At 42.4% G+C, this 25,099-nt stretch overlaps 3 protein-coding genes and 1 long non-coding RNA gene across 4 annotated transcripts in view; 1 reads left to right on the top strand and 3 right to left on the bottom strand.

Annotated features, from left to right (window-relative positions):
- Window positions 1-3,122, bottom strand: part of LOC106814931 (BRCA1-associated RING domain protein 1-like) — a 9,259-nt gene extending 6,137 nt beyond the window's left edge. The window contains exon 1 of the mRNA XM_014819317.1: window positions 2,971-3,122. Within this exon, the coding sequence (XP_014674803.1) occupies window positions 2,971-3,041 (71 nt within the window). The 5' untranslated portion in view covers window positions 3,042-3,122. The remainder of the gene's footprint in view (window positions 1-2,970) is intronic.
- Window positions 3,123-3,690: 568 nt separating this feature from the next.
- Window positions 3,691-9,242, top strand: LOC106814943 (chitinase-like protein PB1E7.04c; the record flags this gene model as incomplete). Its single annotated transcript, XM_014819338.1, has 2 exons — window positions 3,691-3,890; window positions 4,791-9,242. A coding segment is annotated over exon 2 (4,290 nt), but the record flags the coding sequence as incomplete, so codon positions are not given.
- An 8,795-nt stretch (window positions 9,243-18,037) lies between these two features.
- LOC106814654 overlaps window positions 18,038-25,099 on the bottom strand; it is an 86,395-nt gene continuing 79,333 nt past the window's right edge. The window contains exons 19-20 of the mRNA XM_014819003.1: window positions 22,002-22,099; window positions 18,038-18,220 (exon numbers count right to left, since the gene is read on the bottom strand). Of these exons, the coding sequence (XP_014674489.1) occupies window positions 18,151-18,220; window positions 22,002-22,099 (168 nt within the window). The 3' untranslated portion in view covers window positions 18,038-18,150. The remainder of the gene's footprint in view (window positions 18,221-22,001; window positions 22,100-25,099) is intronic.
- LOC106814908 lies at window positions 23,096-25,099 on the bottom strand. The gene is made up of 2 exons (XR_001394677.1): window positions 25,066-25,099; window positions 23,096-25,032 (listed from the first exon to the last, which is right to left on the bottom strand). It is a non-coding gene; the product is annotated as an uncharacterized LOC106814908 (long non-coding RNA).

Below are 25,099 nucleotides of genomic sequence, written 5' to 3'. Positions count from 1 at the left end.
GGCTATAAATCTCCGGATCAGGTTAGGGTGCTGACTAATGATGATGATGATCACGATGTCTGTTTAGGGCGGTACAAAACAGCACAGTTCTTGAATTTTCCCACAGCATGCCCACCTTTTTACTTACCAATGGCAATTACGCATGACATTTATCTATCAGCGGTTTTCTCCCAGGATGGAAATTCAAAACAGGGGGAGGGGAGCGGAGAAGGGCGAGGGGGGAGGGGGAGGGTGTGAAAAACTTAGCGGGGTTCCAGCGGGGTGTTTTTTTTTACCGTCACCACTATTAATTCGTAAAATCGCACCACACCATAGACGGGTATTTTGCGAGGTTCTATGTATATATAGTAAGCACGAGCTCGAGTGTTCAGGTTTTTAGCGGTGTTGATGTGTGGAGCACAGCTGGGACAGCGCTTAGCTGTTTGCTAACCTTGTCGTATTGTTCTGCAAGTGCAAGTAAAAATATACCACGCTGGTTGTCCCTGGCGAATGGGAATTACTTGCGCTCGCATTCCCGCTCTGCGCAAACTTTTATTGTGGTGGAATTTAATCGGCGCGCGGAGGGTATTTTTAAAACGGGCGCGGACCGATTTGAAAACAGGGGGGAGTTTTCCAAACGGGGCCTGCGCCCCTGTCACTTGCCGCACGTAGGAGAGAACCCTGTATGCATATAAAATTCATCACGATTTGTACTGCGATTCACTTGATCAATAAATATTAGTTATTACTCTAGTCTATTAGCTAGCGAGCAATCTCACGTCTTTCCGCAATGGTAGGCTCAATTTATAATATATTAAATTTTTCAATGCTTGCGTAGTTCTTCAAATAATTGAAAAAAGCGGGCCATGTAAATGTAATATCGTAATGTAGGATACCGGACTACTGATGAATTTTTTGAGAAGGGACGCGATTACTTCGTTCCCGCAAGTAAAAAGTACGCAGTGGCGCCTGGACGGTACTGGTAGCCGTCGGTCGTTGAAGCCCTTTTTGGGGAGTTTAGGTTTAGGGTTAGCGGTCAATCCTATATAGGATAGCCACACACGCAAAAGAACCAGCCAATACAAACCAAAACGAAAAACCCACCACAACCACTAGGTTTGGGTTATGGTTATGGTTAGGCGTTACAGGGTTTCATCCCAGGATGAAATTTCAAACAGGGTGGAGGAGGAGGGGAAGCGGTGAGGGGTGGGGGGGGTCCGGGTGGGCGTGTTTTTATTAGCCCGGTACCACCCATATTAATGCGCTAAAAATCGGTACAACCACACGCCATAGAGGACGTCATTTCTGGGTTCTCGTGTTATGATAAGATACGCCCAGAAGCATCGGTGTACAGGTTAGATGTTGCGTGTGGGAACAGGTTGCAGCTGTTTGTATTGTGTATTGTCTGCAGTGCATGCGTGGACACGGTAAAAAATACACGTGACTGCGGTGTTCTGGTCGATGGAGAATTTTGACTATCGCTATTCCCTCGCTGGCAAACTTTTATTGCTGGTGGAATTTAATCGGGGCCGGAGGGTATTTAATCGGTGGCGCACCGGATTGCACAACCAACAGGGGGGAGTTTTCCCAAACGGGGCGCGCGCGCCCCGTTGGCGCAACGTGTGGGAGAACCCTGGGCATTAGGGTTCTAGCTCATCTAAACTTCTCAAATCCGTGATTTACGATTTCCAAGGCGTTATTTACCGAAGTCTGGCGCCACCGCCAGCGATCTTTGGTACATCGTTAAGTATGACAGCGAATGGCTTCCCGTCCGCGTGATTTTTTTTCCTAGCTGAAAATCAAAGAACATAGGGCTTCTAAATGAGCGCTGCTATTTGGTTGAACTTGTTTTGTCGGCTCAACGACGTCACAATGTCGTAATATACCATAGCACATCCAAAAATTCTAGTTATCTAATATACTCGATTACGCCTTAGCACGTACCATCGCGGGCGTCCAAGTTTATATGAACACGGCAGTCGAAAGGATCGCAACTCCCATACTCCTTTTCTAATTATTTTCCTGTTTCTGTATTTTTCTAATCTTTATCTTGTTTAAACATTCTTTTTCCAATCATAACGCAAATATTTACTGATTGTATTTACAACATTTAATAACAACAATTAAATTTTTACAACATTAAAAATTAATTTTTAATATATTTTTAAAAATAGGGTTTAGGTTAAAGCCTAGGACACACTAGCGATTCTGTACGCTGCCCGGCCCGTCAGCGTAGTCATCGTTCGCTCACATGATTTTAGAACGCCGTACGAGTTGCGGTACAGCTGCGACACATCCTGTCCGGTGCAAACCACTCTAACGGCTTCCTAGCTTCGTTGCCTACCTTGCTTGGCTGCTAAAACAATCGCTGGTTCGAACACGATTGTTCATTGTGTTGGGCACGGCTTTTTTGGGTGCAAGCGCATGCAACGCCGCATGCGCTGTGCGCAAGCGATGGAAACCGGGCGGGAATATTCAACATGTTGAATGCAAGCGATGCGCCGGTCGTATGGGATCGCGCGCGAAACATACGCGCTGCCGGGAAGACCGGGACACATCGCGCGCGACCCGGCACCGGTATTGTATAGATCGCAAGCGGCCAGCCGTAAGAAATCGCACAGGTGGTGTTCCTAGGCTTAGCGTTAGGCATTAGGGTTAGTGGTTTAAACACTTATCGGTGGACAATGCAGTGGAATGCCACCATATAAAACATGGAGTTTCTGAGGCACGTTGATTTATCAGACCATGGCAGCGCTCGTTAACTTGACTAGAGCTTATGCTATTTTCTCTTCTTATGACTTGGACATAGCGAAAAAAAAAACCCTCCCGCTACGTACCCGTAGCCTCGAGACATTAACTTTAAGATACAGCTACCGTACCCGTAGCCACTGCCTAAAAGGCAACTAACATTACAAGTTAACATAATATTATTAATATTATTAATAACAACAATCAACATCACCAAAAACTTCAGACACATGGAAACTTTACCATATTTCACACAAAAGCAACTCTCCAAGACGCAATAGTGCTTTTCTAGTTGCTTGCCAGCCACTTTCCATTGCACTGAATGAATTCAATGTTGATATTATATAAATTTCCACGAACGGTGTCGGTTCAACAAAACAAAACTAAAACTAAAACTAAAAATCGCGCCAGTTACTATTGAGGCCATGCTTGGTATCAGCCAATCCCGGCCGCCGTCAAAGATAAATATTCCGCTCAGAAAGTTGGCGGACCTTTCAGACTTGACGGACAATTATTTCGGGGGTGGTTAATTTCGAGGTCGGAGAATTATGAATTATTCGGTATTATTCGGTATGAATTATTCGCGTGTTGTTATTTTACAGAGTACAAGCAGAGCATATAAATCAATAAATAAGTTGATTGCTCTGGTACAACTACAACTACAAGTTAGTTGAAGTTACTACAACTCTGCTACAACTACAAGTAGAGCTAGGTCGGTTAATTGGAAAATTGCGATTTGAGTCAGCATTACTCCGTACTAGGCGTAATGGAAATACAAAAAAACACACAGCATGTCTAATTTTAACTTGACATGCATATGCATTTCTTTTTATAGTATACGCGTAACCAGAAATCCTTGGCTACGGGCCTTGATCTAAGGGGTCACAAACAGGTCGCCGTTGTCATTGCCGTACCTCAGTGTAGGTGGCAGCACGTTTCAAAAAAAGTCGCCATATTGTTTGATAAATCTTGAATATATTTCCAGGTTTGGTTTTGCGTTTGGTTCAAAATCATTGTGTTCTAGCACTTCGGTTATCCAAAGTCTAACTGTAATTAATCGCAATTTCCATAGACGCTAGCAAACATGAAAATGTTGGCCGATTATAAGGATATCTTCTCACACGATGGTTCTGAAAATGCCTACAGTGTGGAACCGCTGAACGGTAAACTCGCAATCGTTTTCCTACTGTCATGTTTATTTTGTATAACTTGAAACATAACAGTGTGATTCCATGAATGTTATACAATTGCATGCAGAGTTAGCGATGCGACATATTGATCATATTATTGTTGATTATAGTAATTTATACCTACCCATGAGGGCAGATCACACGCAGACAATGTCAATACTTTGTGCACCATACCGCATACGCATTTCAGACTAAATATTGCCATTTGTCTTGAATCTTGGTAGGAATGTTACATATTTATGTGAATATCTTTTTGAAATATTAATTAAAACTTATAAGTCATATATTCCGACTGTTTCCCTTGATTGAGCGTTTTTACCGCAAACCCTAAAACTATCCCTGACCTAGGTAGTAGTGTGTTACATCCCACACACACTGTGCCACAGCCTCCCTTATAAACTTTGTCACTTGTTTACCTCCAACAAACTTAATTTCCTTCTCTCTTACCTATCCCGAAATGTATACAAAGGAAACTAACCTAGTGGAGAGACAGCGTTCTGGTCTCGCGAGAGCAAAAATCACACGCTAGGTTTGTTGGCATATGTAAAGAATCTAGTTTGAAATGCTGATTGTTGGATCACATATTGGTGGCAAAATGTTGTGCGAGTGTTCTATGACATGTTAGCCTTACTTTATACATTTGGTGTTATACAAGAAGTACCAGAAAGTATCAGAACTGTTGAGAAAATATGAAAATGGTTGGTAAAAACATCGCTTTAATGTTAGAGCAAAGTAGTGGGGTAAAAAAGGATTAAGTTAGTATTTTAGCTTCGCACATATTGCAAGCATTTTCTACGCTATCATGCCACCGCATTCGATTTTATCTGATCTTGAAATCTGTTTTATTGTTTGACTGTTCTGTTTATTTCACAGGGTATCCTTCAAGCAAGATGTAAGATCACGACTGCTAGCAAGTCACATGTATCTGGTTATCGTAACAGATAAATACATAAACTTCCACTAATTTACCTGTGTCATAGGATGGCACAATGATGACGGAACCACTCTCTATGCTAGCTAAAACGAGAGCTGAAAATGGAAGAAGGGAAGTGTCTGCTGGATGTGATCAATGATCCAGCAGCTCTAGATGATTTTCTTACCAGTGACCGTGTAGGGGGCAGTGTAACACAGCAGCAGATTATATCTGCAGTGTACGATGGGAGCAATGGGCAGCAGCAGAATCTACATGCTGTGGAGAATAGACTGGGTCAGAAAGGAGCTGGAGGGGCACAACTGCTTCTCCAGGTGACTCAATCGACGTCACCTGCGCAGTTTGCACCAACAACAGCTGTGCAAGGAGGTTCTGCCAATCACTTGCCCCACCACCTGATGCTCAAGTCGAATCAACACATTCAGAACCTCTTACCTGGGCAGCCGCATGTTGTCGTTGATCAGCAGCAAAATGTGCTGCATGGTACAGAGTCTGGTCTAGGTGCTTATGCGCAGCCGTCGGCAGTAAATGCAAACAGAATTGTGATTCAGAGTCAGGCACCGACCCAGGTACAGACCATAAGCGTCGGTGGCAGCCAAGACGTGAAGTTTCTACCTGTGAACTCAACACAGCAGATGTACAACGGTAATCAAATCCTTCACATACAAGCACAAAATGCTGTCGCCGGTGCAAGCAGTTTTGTGAAACCGACTGGTAATGCGGTGACATTACAGCAGGCCGTCAGACCTGTTGCTCCAGGATCTCAGAGTGTGGAGTTAGTTCGCATGCAGTCCTTGCAGAACATAATGGTGCAAAATCAAAGTAATGCTACACCACCTGCAGTGATGCAGCAACAGACTGTGTTAGTGCGTGCACAGATCAATGGGCAGCAGGTATTTTTGAACCTGCCTATATCTCAGCTTATTCAGAACCAAGGTAAATTAGTTTTACCAAATATTTCTGTGGGTGCTGGACCTTTGCCCGAGTCAAAACTTCAACCAGTTCTCCCGATGACCTCTGTCCAGCCGCATCAGCAAGTGCCCAGTATCGCCAACACTGGGAGTAAGGTGGTGATGCAGAATCACGTGTGTAGTTCTCAGTCAAATGTGCCTAATGTGCAAACTATGGGACAGTTCCTAATCGCTGCTAAGAAAATGCAAGAAACTGCTCCCAGTAATACTCAGACTGTGCCTAACCTACAACAAGTGGCAGTCAGCGCTAATACGAATTCTTCACTGCTTTATGAACAGCTTAAGCTGCCGAAGCAGAATTATAAGCATGGTTCCCAAAATTCACATGGGGTTGTGCTACATAATGCCATTCAGGGATCTCAGACTAGTAGTCTGCCAGTGCCAGGCATAGACTCTGCCGCTGGTCAGCCAACGTCGACTGTACAGCATTTTCCTGTGTCGCAACAATCTGGTGAAAGTGTGCAACAACCGTTGATTTCAACAAGTGCATATTATTCTGCTGTTTCTGCCCAGCCAACGATGGTCACGTCCATAAGTGCTCCTTCACAAAACAACACTGCAGTGCCACAGTATGCCGTGATACAGCCAAACTCTAGCCCACGGCATATACCTGTCACCCAGCCATCGCCGTACATGGTCTTGCAGTCATCGCCACAGACAGTGATGGCACCGCAGTCGGTCGGACACTACACGACGGCACAGGGGCAGATGTCACAGGGTACGAACTCACAGCAAGTGATCATGTCACAGGGACAGAGGCTGCTGTTCGGCTCACCTCAGCCACAGATGATTGTGCAAGGGAAGCCAGGTACACAGCCAAATGTAGTGCTTCAGCATGGGACACAATCTGCTGTGCAGATGCTGGCCACTGATCAGATTAGTCGAATTGTGAACAGCGATCAGCATCAGTCCAACCTTCAGAGCACACAAGCATCTGTCCCACAATTGGCACCGAAACCAGTGCAGGGACAAAAAATCCAGACTATTCAATTGACTCCACAGAATCAGCAAATTCTACAGAAAGTGCAGGTTCATATTAGAGGGCTTCTTAGCATAAAAGATCCCACGGATACGCAGAAACATCGACTGCAGCAACTGTTCAACATTCAGCAAACCATTATCAATCAGGGTAGAGAGGCAGCTATACAGAGTGGCATAGCGCAAGTACAGGGTCAGCAGGCGGCTGTCGAACCACCTGTTAGTATGTTGGATGTGAAATCAAGTTCTTCTCCTAAGACAAATGCAATTGTGTCGGCAGTGAAGCCAGCTGAAACCACTTCTGCTAAGTCGCACAACTCCCACCTGAGTAATCTTCTCAAGCGACCAGTGCCCATAGCCATTAGGCCTGGTACGAGACCTGTAACGACTACCACGTCATCTGTGACGGTAACGACTGCAACCTCAACTATGTTGCAGGCACCTGCGCAATTATCTAGTGTCCCAGCGGCGGGATACTCGCCAGTAATAAGCTTTCCAAATAAGTTGAGGGTCGGTAATCAGATAGTGCAGTTGCCTTCGGCGGCACAGGAGCAGCTCAGGCAATTCCAGGAGTACCTGAAAACGCTCCCTCTTGAGCAGCAGAAGGCGCTCGTCGAGAAACAAAAGCAGGTGTTGATGAATAAAGGCGGACCCGCGTTAGCGAATTTGGTGCAGCTGCCGGGCGTGAAAGCGACGGCAACGTCGAGTCCGGCGAAACACGGCAGTGCTACGAGTCCATCCACGAGCAGTGCGGCGGAGACGAGCAAGGGGTCGAAGCGGCCCGGCTCGGCGACCGGTAGAACCCCGGTGCTGAAGTCGTCGCGCATTCAGCAGCAGCTGACGAAGGATCAGAATCTGTGCACACGCGCCGCGCGGCAGACGGCGCAGGTGCCGTTCCGCTCGGTGAAGGACGCGTGCAAGCAGCTGCTGCGCTTTCACGTGTTCACGTCGAAGTTGCCCGCGTCGGAGGACCCCGGCGAGATGGACGAGACGTTCGAGGCCGTCTCGAGCGGCCTGCTCGCGAAGAAGGAGCAGATGCTGAGGCAGTTCCAGCTGATGCTGCTGCAGGAGAGCCAGCGTGAGTCGCCGTCGTGGGAGCGCGTCATGTTGAATCGGCTGCTCGTCAGACAAGAACGAGACGAGCTGAAGGCCGATAGGACGTCGGCAGATGCAGGCCAGTATTCCGTTCCCGAAGAGTTGGTGCTGAAACTAGATGAGATCATCAAGAAGCAGCGAGTTGCCGCAGCAACTACTGATGCGACTGAAATGAACAGTGATTCTGATAAATACGGCAGTTCGTCCGCTGAAGATTTGGATAGCTCTAAAGCATTTAATAAGCTGGAAGTTGAAAATTCAAGTGATAATGATGAGGAACGAACTGCTGTTAAACACGACACACCTGTGATTGATGATGTATATCGCAGTGTTTCGACAACTCCACCTTCTAGTGCTACGTCGACGGCTGATTTTGATAGTTCGTTGGTCAGTCCACTCAACACTTTCACTACAGCTGGTTATTCTGTGTCACCCTGCTCAAGTTCATTGACTTATACTGGTCAGACTGAGATAGAGTCCATACCAAAACAATCCCTAGTTGACTCGCCAACTATTCTTCCTACATCTAACAGCGATGTTTTGATGTCATCGAACTTGTCTCAGCCGAACAGTGAATCGCTGAATCTACCATTGTCCCTAGAAAGCATAATACAGCAAACACTTAGTGACGAAGATAGCTTCATGGATAGTGATCCATACTGTTTTCAAAGTGAAGTTTCAGCTGACGGCGCGTTGCTCGTCTCTGAAGAGAACGGAGTCGCTGACTCACCTACCAAAGAGAGTGTAACTGAACTGGCTGAACCTGGATGTTTGGGTGGGAATAATGAGGCGCCTACGTATGTGCTCACTGCTGCTGACTGCAGAATGCAGAGAAGTCTAAACAAAGTGAACAGCAAAAGTGAAGCATGTGCGAAAGCGCTAGCGGAAGACAGGTGTTCAGACAGAAAGCCGTCCACGGATCAGCCTCGTGTTATGGAAGGAGCAGAGCGGGCCTTTACTCCTGATCCACAGGAATACTGTGATAATGTGCCAAGTCCGAACGCGGTCTCCCGTCGTCGCGACATCTTGGAGAATGCCCTGGTCGAGGGCGAAAACGAATACTTTGCGCTGAACGGCTTGCCCGAGGACGCGTACCACACGCAGGAGGCGGGCGCCGGTGGCGACAACGAAGCCGAAGAGAGCATGGACGAGTCGCAGGCGGCAGTGCAGACGCTGCTCATGACTCATCCGTCGCTGGACATCGTCGACTACGCGGGCGATTACGCCGACAGCTCGTACGACTACGCCGAGTACGTCGACGCCAAGCAGGAGTACACCGGTGCCAAAGAAGCCGTCGCCGCGGCAACGACCTACGACCCCGACGCGAATCGCGTCGTCGTCGTGAACGGCTGCGGCGACGGAGAGAGCGGCGCAGACGACGACGACGACGACGACGGTCAGACCCGCTTCGCCGCCGCCTCCGCCTCTGCCGGCGAGGATGCGGAAGAGGAAGAGGAGGAGGAGACGTGCGAGGAGGTGGAGATGCGGAAGCAGACAATGGACGCGGTGAGCAGCATCCTCGGCATCGACGGCAGCATGGCGGAGGACGAGACCGGCTACGACGTCGTCGTCGGCGACGACGACTACGCGCGCGCTGCGAAGGTCTACAGGCCGGTCGACTACTGCGAGGAGTACGACGACGACGACGACGCGGCGGCGGACGTCTACGCTCGCGGCGCGGCCAACCCGTCCGACTACGACGCGGCGGCGGACGTCTACGCTCGTGGCGCGGCCAACCCGTCCGACTACGACGCGGGCGAGAACGGCGACGATGACGGCAAATGCATGATGGACCCGAACTATTCCGCGCTGGCGTGTACGTTCGACGATGGCGCGGCCGAGGGCGGGGAGAAGCTGTGCGATCAGGGTGACGCGGAACTGAATGAAGCCATAGGCAGCATACTCTCTTGACGTAGTACGGTGGACGAGACTGTGCGTTCTGTCTGTATCGGAAACATCGTCCCTTCTAGGTGTTTCGATGAGGTATGTATGATTTCACAATGACCTTGGCAATAAGCTGTGCAGAGAACGAAGCCACCACAAATGAAGTCGACATAGATCGTTAGTTTTGCAAGAACTAGATCTGAATAATCATTATCATCATTGTGCATTTTTGTGCTCACTGCAGTCTCTGTGAACAGCAAAGTAAGCCTCAGTTATGGTTTCAATTGATTGACGATTGAGTGCTAAATTGTCCTAGAGTTTCAGACAAATCATGGGGAAAAAATTCGTGTACAATTGTACAAAAATTCGTGTACAATTGTACAAAAATTTGTAAACAGTGGTAGAACCACATGGACATGGGACATATGCATCCTTTGTTTTTGGTTGAAAACTCTGTAATGTTTGCCTCATGCAGTGCTGTGTACAGCTAAGCCCACATTCAAGCCTTTGTGACAAAACCAACTATTTGTTTTGCCCAGTTTCACTTGCTACTTTTACACTGCACAGCTACCAGGTTACTTCCGGATCTTCTGCTCAGTTCTCTGAGCATGTTTTTTTCACATGCAACATAATCTTTGCAATTATTAGAAAACCATTTTTTTACAAAAATGTTCATGTCTGGAAGTATTAAACCATGCTAGGCAATAACCTTTGAAGGCTATCCAGTAATCCTGTTTTTCCTGAATTAATCCTGGAGATTGGAGTAGACTTTGTAGTCTTTACAAGTTACACTATTCCTGCTTTCAGCCTTATTTTCAGTTAATTAATTGTGTAATACTAATTTTTAATGTTCCCTGTCAATATGAATGGTTAAAACAATCAAAAACCTGTCTTTTAACTAATTAGTTTGTTTTGGATCACACCATTGCTTGTGCTGTTACTTGTGGTGGTATGGTAAGTTTGACTTTTAAAGTTTATTGTCACATGCTTTTTAACAGAAGTTTGCAGTAAAAAAGATAAATAACCTGTTATCTGCAAAAATGCATGAATGATTTAACTGAAACTACTGCTAAAAGTTGAAAGATTACAATCCGTTGGTATTTTAAAGATTAAGAATTTTTAAATTTAATGTATGACAGGGGAAGAAATTAACTTTTGAACACGGGAGTCCAATGGACTACCTACCCTCAAAAAGAGGGAGTCCGCAACAAAATGAGGGAGTCCGCAGTTTGAGGTTCAAAATTAAAGATATAATAACAATAACGCATGTGCTTATTTTGAAGATTCATGCGGTTGCACGTCTGCCCAATTTTCTTTGGACATTAGCTGATAAAATACGGTAATTCCGTGAGGCCGTGCTCTGGAACGAACTAGTTAGTATGGCAGAATTTTCAGGGAGTCGCACGGACTCCTGCATATGTCAAATCAGGGAGTCTGACAGTAAATCAGGGAGTATTTGACTCCGGACTCCCGTTAATTTCGCACCCTGTATGATGTGAAAAGTTTGAAAATAAGCCCCAGTCACGCAATCTATGGCATCCCTCATTGAGACACTCAGCACAGTCAGTTACATAGGCTTTTAATATCGATGAATACCTATTGGCTATTGGTAGTTTTTACAATCTCGTTTTAATTTCTTTATAATATATATCGAAAAAAGGGGATATAAAACATTAAATGAAACCTAATTTAGATTTGCTCAATTCATTACCACTATTGCTGTAGCGTGCACATGGCCTTTTTGATTTATCCCAAACTTTTCCATAATTTCCTACTTCATAAACATTTTACTAGGTGAACTGGATAGCCTGCAACCTCTACTGTTTATTTGCTAACTTCTTGTTGGAAGTTATCGGGAATTTCCCAAACTGTTGACTGACTGTATTCTACAGTTGTGGAATGTTTTTTGTCATAATGTGGAAAAACCTTTGGTACCGTAGCCAGTAGTAAATTTTGTAGGTGAAACTGTATACTATAGCAAATAAAAATTTATTTATTAAACAGCTAAAGACCACTATCCTACTAAAAATTACACAAAACCACAGTAAAAATTATATATTAACAAGGTTGTCCGGATCCCATAGGTACATGTCGACTGAATTAATTAGAAGATATATGTGATATTCACATACATACATCGTCTATGTTAAATCTGGTCAAAGTATACTCTTGGCGAAAACATTTTTTTAACCTCAGGTTTTAGCACTATATGAAGTCAGAATGGTTGAATTCACTCTGTTTCGCGCTGGGAGGCGATTTATGGTTGTTATGCATTCTCTTTCGTATATACGTGAGTCTGTGTGCTGTTGCTTTCTTATGCTGCTGTGAAGTTAAATTGACTGACCAATGTTTTTTACCATGTGACCATCTGACATGTAGGCATCATATTTGTTGAAAATATATGTTAAGCGGGAGCCACATTTCTGCTTTGTACAAATCTGGCAGAGTGGATTGTACATTCTGCACATATCAAGCTTGAATTTTTTATAGTGTCGTAATGATTTCAATAAAACTATCAGGAACACTGCATCGATTTTAAAAGTCGCTGGTAGGTTAGCCTCAAAAATAGACTTTAGTCACACCGAAACCAATTTAGCATTTCTATTGTTTTAGGAGTAGGCCCCTACTGTGTTCTTTTGATGTATCGATGTCTCGATACGAAAAAAGAACTGAATAGTACATGAATAGTAAAAAAACCAATTGGTATTTATTTTCTTATATTTCTCTAAATTATGTATAAATAATGTAAATCATACACTGTTCAATTTGCTCCTGGATGGTTATTTTTGCCTGTCTGTGAATGTGTATTATAAAGTCATAATTCTATAAATTGTACATAAATACATGCCACTATTTCTAGTGGATTATAAATATAAACACCATTACGTATTGTTCTTTGCAATATTTGTATTGACGCACTCCTGATATGATGCAAGTAAGTTGTCTGAGTTGAACTAGGGTCTCAAATGAATGCGTATGGCATACTGAAGATATTTAAATGGATTTATTTATATTGTGAAAAACTGTTTGTTTAAATTAGCGCATCTTACACAATGTTCGGTACCAACCGTACGATCGAGAGAAAGAGTGGGTACGTCAGCTGCTTAACGCTTTCAGACATACAAATAAATATCGATTAATATTTTCCCACCAAATGTACGAAATATTTTATCTTGTACACTTTAGGGTTGGTCATTAAAAATTGCAAGGTCTGTACGATTGTGATGCAACGTTGATAATGAAACGGTCTCCGAGTATCGGTAGATACAGACGTAGGCCTATTGACGAAAAGATTATTTAAATATGGGAGGGATTGGACTATAACAAGGACATATTGAAGGACGGCGAATTCTTGCGAGATTGACGCTCCTATCGTATTCCGGTGCGTGCGTGGGTATAATGAAATGAGTATTGTAAAGCAACCGATTTATTACTTTATTGTTCCTGTAGCTGTTTTTATAGGTTAACATTTTGTAATTAAATTCACATATAATCAAATTAATGCACATAAATTGGAATTATTGAAACGACAAACGAGGGAGTAGATGTGCGTAAAAGAGGAAACGGGCAGCTAGGAAAATATCGTATGCAGAGGAGGAACTCCAAAACGTGGCCACTGCCAAACTTGCCAACCACTGAACTGTACATATATATATATATCAATATATATATATATATAATTAATATAGTAGATATATAATAACTAAATTGTAAATACTATGTATAACAACTATAATGTCATTATAACAGCTGCAGTGTGCAAACGAGACGAGTAGATGCAGCAACGACACCTTAATTTTCATATAAAGTATGGGAGAGCGAGAGAGAGAGAGAGCAGAGAGAGGAGAGAGAGAGAGAGAAGAGAGAGAGAGAGATGGAGACGTAACATATAAGACCAGCAACGGAGAAATACCACAGTGAGAAAGGTCCAGCAGAGTCAAAGGGCAGAGAGTAAGGCGAAAGATAAAGAAGACACGCCAAGGTTTGAAAGCAGAAAACAGTCTATTTCTGTTGAGAGTCGGCATGCGAGTTCTGTACGCGGTATAAAACACTTGGGCTGAGGCGTGCTGTTCATTTCGTGCCTACACTTCATGAACCAAATTTTGTCGCTGAAATGTAATTCCACAGCTTAGAGAAATATATCCCTAGAAAAGTGAAAACAAAAATGAAGCAGATATGCATGATACATATCAGTGCGATCACACGTACTGTAGCGTGAGTGTAGTTCATCGTGAGTGGGCCGTTCACATGAAGCAACCCTTGTCGCGTCCTCTAAACTATCGTGACTATCATGTTCGCAAATGATGGTCAATGCAAGTGAGTACTCCACCTACGAAAGCTATAGACGAAACGAGTTGGGCAGATGTATGGCTAGAGCACCCTGCTTGCCATTGAAGTTTATTAGTGAGTACAACCATTTCACCGAATACAGTTCATTAACCTTTGTATAAAAAATTGAAAATATTATGATGGTTAAAAATTAAAACTTGTCAAGCCTTATATGCCGAATCACGAAAGATAATATCAGCACGGCTGTACTAGTACTTTCTGCGTTAGTATCAAATTATAGAAGCCATGAAGAACTTCACGAAACTCAAATAAATCTGCACATGAAGACGCAGTCGCCACGAACTGTGACACCGTCTCTACGCACATCACATGCTTCTCTGTAATAATGACACACTGCGCTGCTTATGACCGTTGAAGGCATGAGAACGAAACTAGCCAGTAGACAAATATGATTAAGAAATCATTTACATACTCGCAGCCGTTTTCAAGTGGACCTTATGACGCCACCATAGTGTGCGTAATTTAACCATATACGCCGCTACAATCTATTCTGAACGTATTAAAATGCGACATGTATTCACATATCACATAGACATCCGCACACCGCACGCACGTACGACGAGCTGTGTTCAATATGGTACGTGGCGCGCGCGCGTGCCAATGCTGATATAGATAACACGATATCAACAACATCGCCGAAACTCTAAGTTAAGAACACGTTTGGACTTAGGTAGCTCGCGATCATCAAAACCACGAATAATTGATCTGCATCAGTGTTCGATCAGATGTTATATCTCATCATCACATCATAACATCATAGCCTCTAATAATATAATCATATAAGCTATATCATGAGGCCTACATCATCATACGGCCTACGGCATCATGACCTACGACATGCATGAGGCCTACGACATCATAAAGGCCTACATCATATAAGCCTATATAATCATAATATAATAATATAATAAATAATCATATAGGCCTCATAACATCATATGTCCATCAAATACGTAGGTAATAGTAAACATCTGGTTCATTCACAAATTATAGCAAGATTTGGCCATTTAAAATAAAAGTAGTTATTAAGTCGGAAATTAACCCCAAATAGCAAATATATATAATCATCATAAACTATGAATAATAAGTCGATAAAACAAAAATTTTAGATATAAGCATAATACCCATAAGCATAGCAAATGAGGTTCTTTCAAATTGCTGTATTACAAAGGAACAGGAGTGAGTAGAAAACAAATATGTTTTATTCACTCCAGCACTAGAATATGTGCACTACGGTACACGTTGAAAGACAAGCAGCGCGTGCTTGGGCGTATGCTCAGCGCACGTACTGCTTCGACGAACATACGCACAAAAGCGGTACATTACTTACAGATCATGAAAACTTTGTAGAGTCGCAGTATTAATAAACATAATATAAACGGATAGGAGCCGGCATATCCCATAACCATCCTCAAGCCACAGTTGGCTGTCTAAATCCTTCCACTGAAAGCAGGTAACACGTAGGGTACTAACGTGGTACATAGAATTACTGTATTGTATATAGATAAAAGGATGAAAAACCCTTTTCGCGATTTTGATCGAGACTGATTGCGGTTAAGCGGGCTCAATACATAGAGCCTATACAGAGTTAATAACAGTCGAATTCTTTGTTTCCGACTTTAGAAGAAATACAGGCGATTCAGTTCTGAACATTACGCATGCAACATCGCGCCTCTGGTTCAGCAACTACGTCAAAACTCAGCAGCATCATTCGCCATCTGTTCATTAACTAGGCTCAGCTAACATTTTGAATCTGGTTCAGAATCTACACCAACAATGCAGCAACATCTGCATCTGTTCACAAAATACGTCAAACTCAGCAAGCCAACCTTCGCAGTCTGGTTCACTGTACCTACAGCCAACAATCGAGGCAACATTGAATCTGGTTCACACAATTGCACTCAACAACGCGCAGCAACATTTGGCATCTGGTCGGAAATCTACACAACGATGGCAGCAACATCCGCCTCGGTTAACAAAATACGTCAAACTCGGCAGCAACATTCGATCTGTTGCATTAACTACAGCCAACAGACTGTCAGCACGATTTTGAATCGGGTTCAGAATCTACACCAACGATGGCCAGCATACATCCGCATCTGGTTCACAAAAGTACGTCAAACTCAGCAAGCAACATTCGCATCTGTTTCATAACACAGGCCAAACATGCAGCAAACATTTGAATCTGGTTCGAATCACACACAATGTCAGCAACATCCGATCTGTTCACAAAATACGTCAAAACTCAGGAGGCAACACTTGCATGCTGGTCATAGACTAACGCAACAAGTCGTCACAACTTGGCTGGGAAATCTACACCCGAACAATGCCAGCAACATCCGCCTCTGGTTCAGCAAAAACGTCAAACTCAGCAGCAACAGTTCCGGCATCTGGTTCATTAACTACACCAACAATGTCAGGCAACATTTAATGCGGTTCAGAATCTACACGCAACGATGCCAGCACATCCGCCTCTGGTTCATAAACTACACCCAACAATGCCAGCAACATTTGAATCTTGGTTCAAGGAATCACACCAACAATCCAGCAACATCCGTCATCTGTTCACGAAAATACGTGCAAAACTCAGGCAGCAACATTCCGCATGCGTTCCATACCGGTCGGCCAACAATGCCAGCAACATTTGAACTGCCTTCAGAATCTACACCAACAATGCGCACAACGATCGCATCTGGTTCATTACCTACGCCAACAATGCTAGCCAACATTTGAATCTGGTTCAGAATCTACACCACACGATGCACAAGCAACTCGCAAGCTGGTCACAAAAATACGTCAACTCAGCAGCAACATTCGCATCTGGTTCATACATACGCCAACAATGCCAGCAACATTGAATCTGGTTCAGAACTACACAACGATGGCCAGCAACATTCGCATCTGTTCACAAAATACGTCAAACTCGCAGCACATTCGCATCTGTTGCATTAACTACACCAACAATGTCAGCAGACATTGAATCTGGTCAGAATACACCAACGATGCCAGCAACATCCGCCTCTGGTTCACAAAATACGTCAAACTCAGCAGCAACATTCGCATCTGGTTCATTACCTACGCCAACAATGCCAGCAACATTTGAATCTGGTTCAGAATCTACACCAACGATGCCAGCAACATCCGCCTCTGGTTCACAAAATACGTCAAACCAGCAGGCAACATTCGCATCTGGTTCATTACCTACACCAACAATGCCAGCAACATTTGAATCTGGTTCAGTAACTACACGCACAATGTCAGCAACAATCGCATCTGGTTCACAAACCACGTTAACATCGGCGGCAACATTCGCCTCTGGTTCACAAACTGCGTCAACAGCGGCAACAGTTTTGGCTTCAGTTTGTTTAACTATGCCAACCCCGGTAGCAGGACTACCGTACATAGCACCTCATCATCTGTAACTCAACTACTGCGACTAAGCCCCGGCGCAGCACGTGCGATTTTATCGACAGTACCCGTCGATTTTTATCGCCGTACTGTCGATAAAAATCCCGCGGCACGGTGTGCGCCACCCGGTCGACAATATCAAACGTCTGTCAGCGACAATAAATTGTATGAATGTACGTGACACTGTTCAAACCCACACTCCACGGCGCTGGCCTAATATTTGATCACGTCTTAACATCATGCATTTGATTGGTTAGACCAAAAAGCTTGTTGTCGGATCCATCGCCAAGTGGCGGCGCACGACGTAGCGGATTGTTCAGGCGACTGGGCACAACTATCAAACATGTTGTATATTCCAGCGACGAGCTTGGCGTCCAAATCGGTGACGGCCCGGCAGCGGCAACGTGCGATTTCTCCGCGGATTTTGTTTGGTGCACAGAATCGCCGGTTCCTGTCGACAAAATCGCCAACGTGTGCGCCGGGCTTTAACAGAAGACGACGGCTGCGTCTTGCTTGCTGCAGGCGTCCTGCGGCTTTGCACTGGATACGGCGGTCATTGGATTATGTTTGCTCCCGTTTACACATACAATAGTGAGCGGATCCAACCTAAACTTCATTAGGATGTCGTGTGCTGCTGTCGCCTCTTCCGGTGGAATATCGACGGAAAGTGCATCTTTATTCGTTTCCTATGACAAAGATTAAAATCACGCAGGATTGCAGTACATGATTGTAAAGGTATGGCTACGAAAATACCTACCTTATCTCAAGTAAGTTAATAAAGTTACCAAATATGTTAATATTGAAGGTTACGATTGCTAGGTAAACCCTACGAAGAACGTTCAGAACATTTCAGTCAAATAAAACATGAAATTCACAATTTGTTATAAAAAATAGTACAGTAGCGTTAATAGGAAATAAAGAGTCCCTCATATTATTCACAGTATTATTATGCACGTTTAAATGCATAGAGAACCCCCTATTATCCCCTACCTTTCTGATATATATATATATATAGATATAAAAAGTGGTATATATATATATATAATATAAAGAGAGAGAGAGAGAGAGAGAGAGAGAGAGAGAGAGAGAGAGAGAGAAGCGAGAACAAGAAAGATCAAGAAAAAGTGTGGTGTGGGTGCTCACGTGTGTGCGTGATCGATCGATATCGTATAGATAGATTGATAGATGTATAGACAGACAGACAGATAGGTATAGGCAGACAGATAGACAGATAGATAGATAGATAGATAGATAGATAGATAGATAGACATAGAGAGTTAGAATCGAATGAAGCTTGCGCAGTAGTAGCTAACAGCTGTATTTATGAATTAATAATGGGAATATTACTTTATTATCGTAATTAGTCATGAAATCACATACTTGAAAACACGCACCTCGCGATTACGAAATTTACTTGCATTACTACAATCGTGAATTACAAAGACACACACACACACACACACACATAGCTGTGTATATGCAGGCAACCCAGCCTAGACGCTCTTCGTCGTTTTGGAAATGTTTCGAGTAGTAGAATTATTACTTACAAACCACCAAATTAGTATACGTGATTAACGGAAATCACTTATCATTTTTCCCCCATTTACAATCGTAAGATATTTGTTATATATACATCACTAAACGTAAAATTAATGTATTTACAGTGGGAAATATATTCATCCGTCCGGGGAATTTTAATAAATTTGTTGGTATTTGGTAAATGTTCTGGTTTTACGATATGCACATTGTTATAAATTATTGATGACTACTGGTAATCAAATATTTAAAATGCAATGAAGACATTAAAACGTACGCATTTAATAACACCCACCACCAAGCCTTTCTCATGCAGATGCATACCGCCATACCCACATTCATAGTCACATAAAGCCGACACACACCTACCAATTTTTGTCGCCACACATGTTTGCGGTAGGTGACATACATTCTATGGGTGTTAGCAATAGTTTTATGCTAATATTTTAAGTCGCAGAATACCGCGCACCGGGCGATTAACCGATGACTTAATGGCGACAAAAATCGTTAGATGTTGATCGGCTTTGATTGGACTAGTCCAGAAGAAACTGTCTGGCTACCGTGATCCCTGTCGTAAGGTTTGAGAAAGTCAGCAGGTAAGCATTTTCCTCGAAGGTTTTTTTCATTTGAGAAGAAAAAACGCAAAACGCATCATTATTAAAAGTACGTCAAGATTTTTGGAAAGTTCGAAGTGGAAAAATCGTGTAATTAAATGGAAAAAAATTTCAGTTGCTAACAAATTACTGGGTCATTCTGGTTACGGCAAACAGTCAGGTTTTTGTGGACCAGCCTTATAAGTAATAAATATTGCAAATCACCATCACCGAAAATTTGCCCCGGATGCACCCATCACACGGAATATACCATCAAATGATCTCATTATATTACATCTATTCAGCTACTGATTGCTTTGAAGTAAACAAATATTCTGACCTACAAAAGCCAAATGACAAATTCGTCATAAACCATTAGAAAATATCGCGAAGGGTTTTCTCTGAGCAGGTATACAAGTATTTCTCTAAACCAGCGATATAAGTTCGAAAATTGCATTAGAAGCTATATAACGACTTATATAATCCTCTGTCCAACTAGAGCTGCTCGCCCGCACGTCTCTCGTAACAAATTCAACCAGCTCTTACAGCCTTGTCAACTCTCCGACGACAAACGAGTGCATTGCGGAAGCCTCGAGTGAACCCATATTTTGGATTTTACACGGCTAGAATCGACAATGACGTTAGTTGGTTGGCACGCCACTTTATCAGAGAGCCTTTATATGTCAATGGTAGTGACTCCTTGACAAGTAGTACTATTGGCAGCTGACAACGGATTCTAGAGTACCCTTGTAAATTACAGAGATGGCAGTGATCGACCCTGTGATAAGGCTTAGCTTTAAGATGATATACACATATATTATATATGTTTAGATATTTTAATGACTAGATACCGGATAAGCCATCACCATCGCGTTACACATGCACACGAATGACGTAATTATGTACATGATACATGTACTGATATATACAAATTATGACATCATTATTTCATGACATATGCAATACTAAAGAATAATCACGTACAGTCTTTCACATCGGGGTTAAAAAGTAAAAAAAAACTTCCCACGACATCCGGTTAGAAAACTTAATAACCACTAAAAAGCAACCGTCAATTTAAAAAACAAAAACAAATCAAACCTAAATCATGAAACAGATAGCTATAAAACTAGTTTGTCAAGTACAAATACAATTTGTTATGGTATCACACATATATAGCATATTATATGCTATTTTAATACTGAATATTTTTGACATGTCAATCAACCACCGATCATGCTAGGTGTGCGCGGGACAAAGCGACGCACACAACCTGGATTATATAGTTAGCATTGTGGGTAACTTACTTGTGCAGCACTAGAGGGTGACACAGCGTGACTGAAAATTGCAACAGCAAAAGTTAATAGAGCGGTGCGTGCAAGGCTTACTTGAGCTGTGAGGACGCAGTTGCACACAGGAAAAGTTTCACATACATCAAGTGCAATGCCACACGCTTACCCCGAATAACGCAGACAGTAGATGCAGATGCAGATAGTGCAATGTGGAGAAAAGCTCAGCAGATATATCTGATAATAGGCTTTAGTTTACGTTAATTATTTTGCATTCGGATTGAAAATATACAACGTTATAACTCTCGCACTTTGCGCAATGGCATCACAATGACAATGGATTTCTGACAGGACAATTAATCCAAAGAATAGGGATGCAGTAATAGCCGTGTTAGTATACTTGCATCAGCACCACATACTTTCATTTTTACTGTCTGTATAATGGATCCGTATATGATTTCACTGATAAGAAATGGCTCTTGCTCCCATGTTACATTCAATAGAATTCTTTGCAATAGTTTACAGGGGGTTCGAAAAAGTTTTACACAAAACTCTTTCTATTTTAAGAGTTTGTTTCTCTGCGTTTAGAGGAGTAGCAACTACAGATCTTAGTTCATGGAATATCTCAATGGGATCCTAGAGTGTTTTCTATAATTACGTAACTTATATACAGTATTATATAATGCAAGTATATATTGTTAGTTAGAACGATATGGCGTTTTTGCAGTGTAACACTCGCTGTTGCTGTTGACGTTTCAGTAAACTGTGTACGAATATATAATCAGTCATGACTCGCGAGACAGATTATCGGAAGGCCGACCCACATGTACATTACGTCCTGAAAGGACAACGCAGCCAGACACACTCATTACATAGAAACGCGATGCCTAACCTGTCAGTTGTACAGCAATAACATGAGCCTGTTCAAGCTGTGACCAGTTAGTAGTGATATGATTTTGGTAATGAGTTTACTTTACGAAGGAAGTCACGAGATGCTGGTGAGGAGAAGCCATTTGACCTTGGTGCAAAGGCAACCTTTTAAAAAGCATTACCAGATATTGGTGACCTTGACACCTTTTCCCTGGGGAGAGTCCAGTTCATTTGTTGAATCCTCGACGTTATCAGTTCGAGATAAATCCAGTGAAGCATCCTGCAAATGTAAAGATGATTTATCTATAACATTTTTCCTATGCTATTAAATACCATAGATCGATCCACGTTAACAGACAACTGTTGCCTAAACCTTAACTGAAATCCTAAAAGAGTTTCCATCATATGACAAAAATACCCAAATGCAACAATATTAATGCATGTTTATTGTCACCATCTTGGTTTAGATGTTCAGCAAAAAAAGATTTTTTTTATCGCACAGGGATTTAAATGCCTACAGCAGGCATCGCCCCTCTTCTCTCTCCTCCTCTTTCTCTCTTTCACTCTCTCACAATCTCTCTCCCCTCTTTCTCTCTTTCTTAATATAGTAGATATATAATAACTAAATTGTAAATACGTTATGTATAACAACTATAATGTCATTATACAGCTCAGTGTTGCAAACGTGGACGAGTAGGTGGCAGCACCGACACATTATTTTCTAATAAGTAGTGGGGAAAGCGAGAGAGAGAGAGAGAGAGAGAGAGAGAGAGAGAGATGGTAACGTGGGCATGCAACGTACATATAATAACACACACGGAGAAATACCGCAGTGATAAGGTCCAGCAGAGTTCAAGCAGAGATAAGGCGAAAGATAAGAAGACACGCCAAAGATTTGAAACAGAAAAGTCTATTTCTGTGTGAGAGTCGCATGCGAGTCTGTACGCGGTATAAAACACTAGGGCTGAGCGTGCTTGTTTCATTCTGTGCCTATACTTCATGAACCCCTAATTTTTGTCGCTGAATTTAATTCCTACAGCTTAGAGAAATACATCCGCTTAGAAAAAGCTGGAAAACAATGAAAATAAGCAGATATGCATGAATACATTATCAGTGCGATCACACGTACTGTACGTGAGTGTATTCAGTCGTGAGTGCCGTCACATGAAGCAACCTTGTCGCGTCTCTAAACTATCGTGACTTAGCATGTTTCGCAAAATGATGGCTTCAATCAAGTGATACTCCACCTACGAAAGCTATAGACGAAGAGTTGCAATGTATGGCTAGACACACTGCTTGCCTTGAATTTTATTAGTGTAAGTACACATTCACCGAATACAGTTGCATTAACTTTGTATAAAAAATTGAACAAATATATATGATGGTTAAAAATAATACTTTCAAGATTATTACGCCATCAACGAAAGATAATATCAGCACGGCTGTACTAGTACTTTCTGCGTTAGTATCAAATTATAGAAGCCATGAGAGGAACTTCACGAACTCAAAATAAATCTGCACATGAAGACGGCACTCGCCACGACGTTGACACCGTGTCTACGCACATCACATGGCTTCTCTGTAATAATGAAACACATTGCTCTTATTACCGTTTGAAGGCATGCGAACGAACTAGCCAAGTAAGACAAATGATTAGGTTAAGAAAATCATTTACATACTCGCACCGTTTCATGACCTTATGAACCCCAACATAGTGTGAGTAATTTAACCATATACGCCGCTAAAATCTATTCTGAACGTATTAAAATCGACATGTATTCACATACACATAGACATCCGCACACCCACGCACGTACGAACGAGCTGTGTTCAATCTTGGTACGTGTGCGCGCGCGCGTGCCAATGTCTGGTATAGATAATCACGATATGCAAAAACATCGCACGAACTCTAAGTTTAGAACACGTTTTGGACTTAGTAGCTCGCGATCATCATAAACCACAATAATTGACTGCATCAGTGTTCAATTCAGATGTTATATCTCATCATCAACATCATATACATCTATAGCCTCTAATAATATAATCATATAAGCCTATATCATGAGCCTACATCATCATAACGGCCTACGGCATCATGAGCCTACGACATCATAAGCCTACATCATATAAGCCTATATAATCATAATATAATAATATAATAATATAATCATATAGCCTCTATAACATCATATGTCCTCAAATACGTAGTAATAGTAGGCCTAAACATCTTGTTTCATTCAACAAATTATAGCAAGATTGCCATTTAAATAAAAAGTTAGTTATTTAAGTCGGAAATTAATCCATACAATATATATATAATTCATCATAAACTATGAATAATAATCGATAAAACAAAATTTTTAATATAACATTAATACCCATAATCATAGCAAATGAGGTTCTTCAAATTTGCTTGTATTACAAAGTCAGGAGTGAGTAAAAACAAATATGTTTTTATTCACTCCAGATAGAATATGTGCACTACGGTACACGTTGAAAGACAAGCAGCGCGTGCTTGGGCGTATGCTCATGCGCAAGTACTGCTTCGACGAACATACGCACAAAAGCGTACATTACTTACATGATCATGAAACTTTGTAGAGTCGCAGTATTTAATAAAAAATATATAAACGGATAGGAGCCCGATACCCATAACCATCCTCAAGCCACAGTTGCTTCTAAATCCTTCCACTGAACAGGTAACACGTTAGGGTACTACGTCGGTACATAGAATTACTGTATTGTATATAGATAAAAGGATGGAAAACCCTTTTTCGCGGATTTGATCGAGACTGATTGCGGTTAGCGGGCTCAATACATAGAGCCTATACAAGTTAATAACAGTCGAATTCTTGTTTCCGACTTACGAAGAAATACAGGCGATTCAGTTTTGAACATTACCAGCAACATCCGCCTCTGGTTCACAAACTACGTCAAACTCAGCAGCAACATTCGCATCTGGTTCATTAACTATGCCAGCAACATTTGAATCTGGTTCAGAATCTACACCAACAATGCCAGCAACATCCGCATCTGGTTCACAAAATACGTCAAACTCAGCAGCAACATTCGCATCTGGTTCATTAACTACACCAACAATGCCAGCAACATTTGAATCTGGTTCAGAATCTACACCAACGATGCCAGCAACATTCGCATCTGGTTCACAAAATACGTCAAACTCAGCAGCAACATTCGCATCTGGTTCATTACCTACGCCAACAACATTCGCATCTGGTTCATTACCTACGCCAACAATGCCAGCAACATTTGAATCTGG

The sequence above is a fragment of the Priapulus caudatus genome, unplaced genomic scaffold (assembly GCF_000485595.1).
Source record: "Priapulus caudatus unplaced genomic scaffold, Priapulus_caudatus-5.0.1 Scaffold27, whole genome shotgun sequence".
Classification (NCBI taxonomy): domain Eukaryota; kingdom Metazoa; phylum Priapulida; class Priapulimorpha; order Priapulimorphida; family Priapulidae; genus Priapulus; species Priapulus caudatus.
This window is presented reverse-complemented; position numbering and strand designations above follow the sequence as displayed.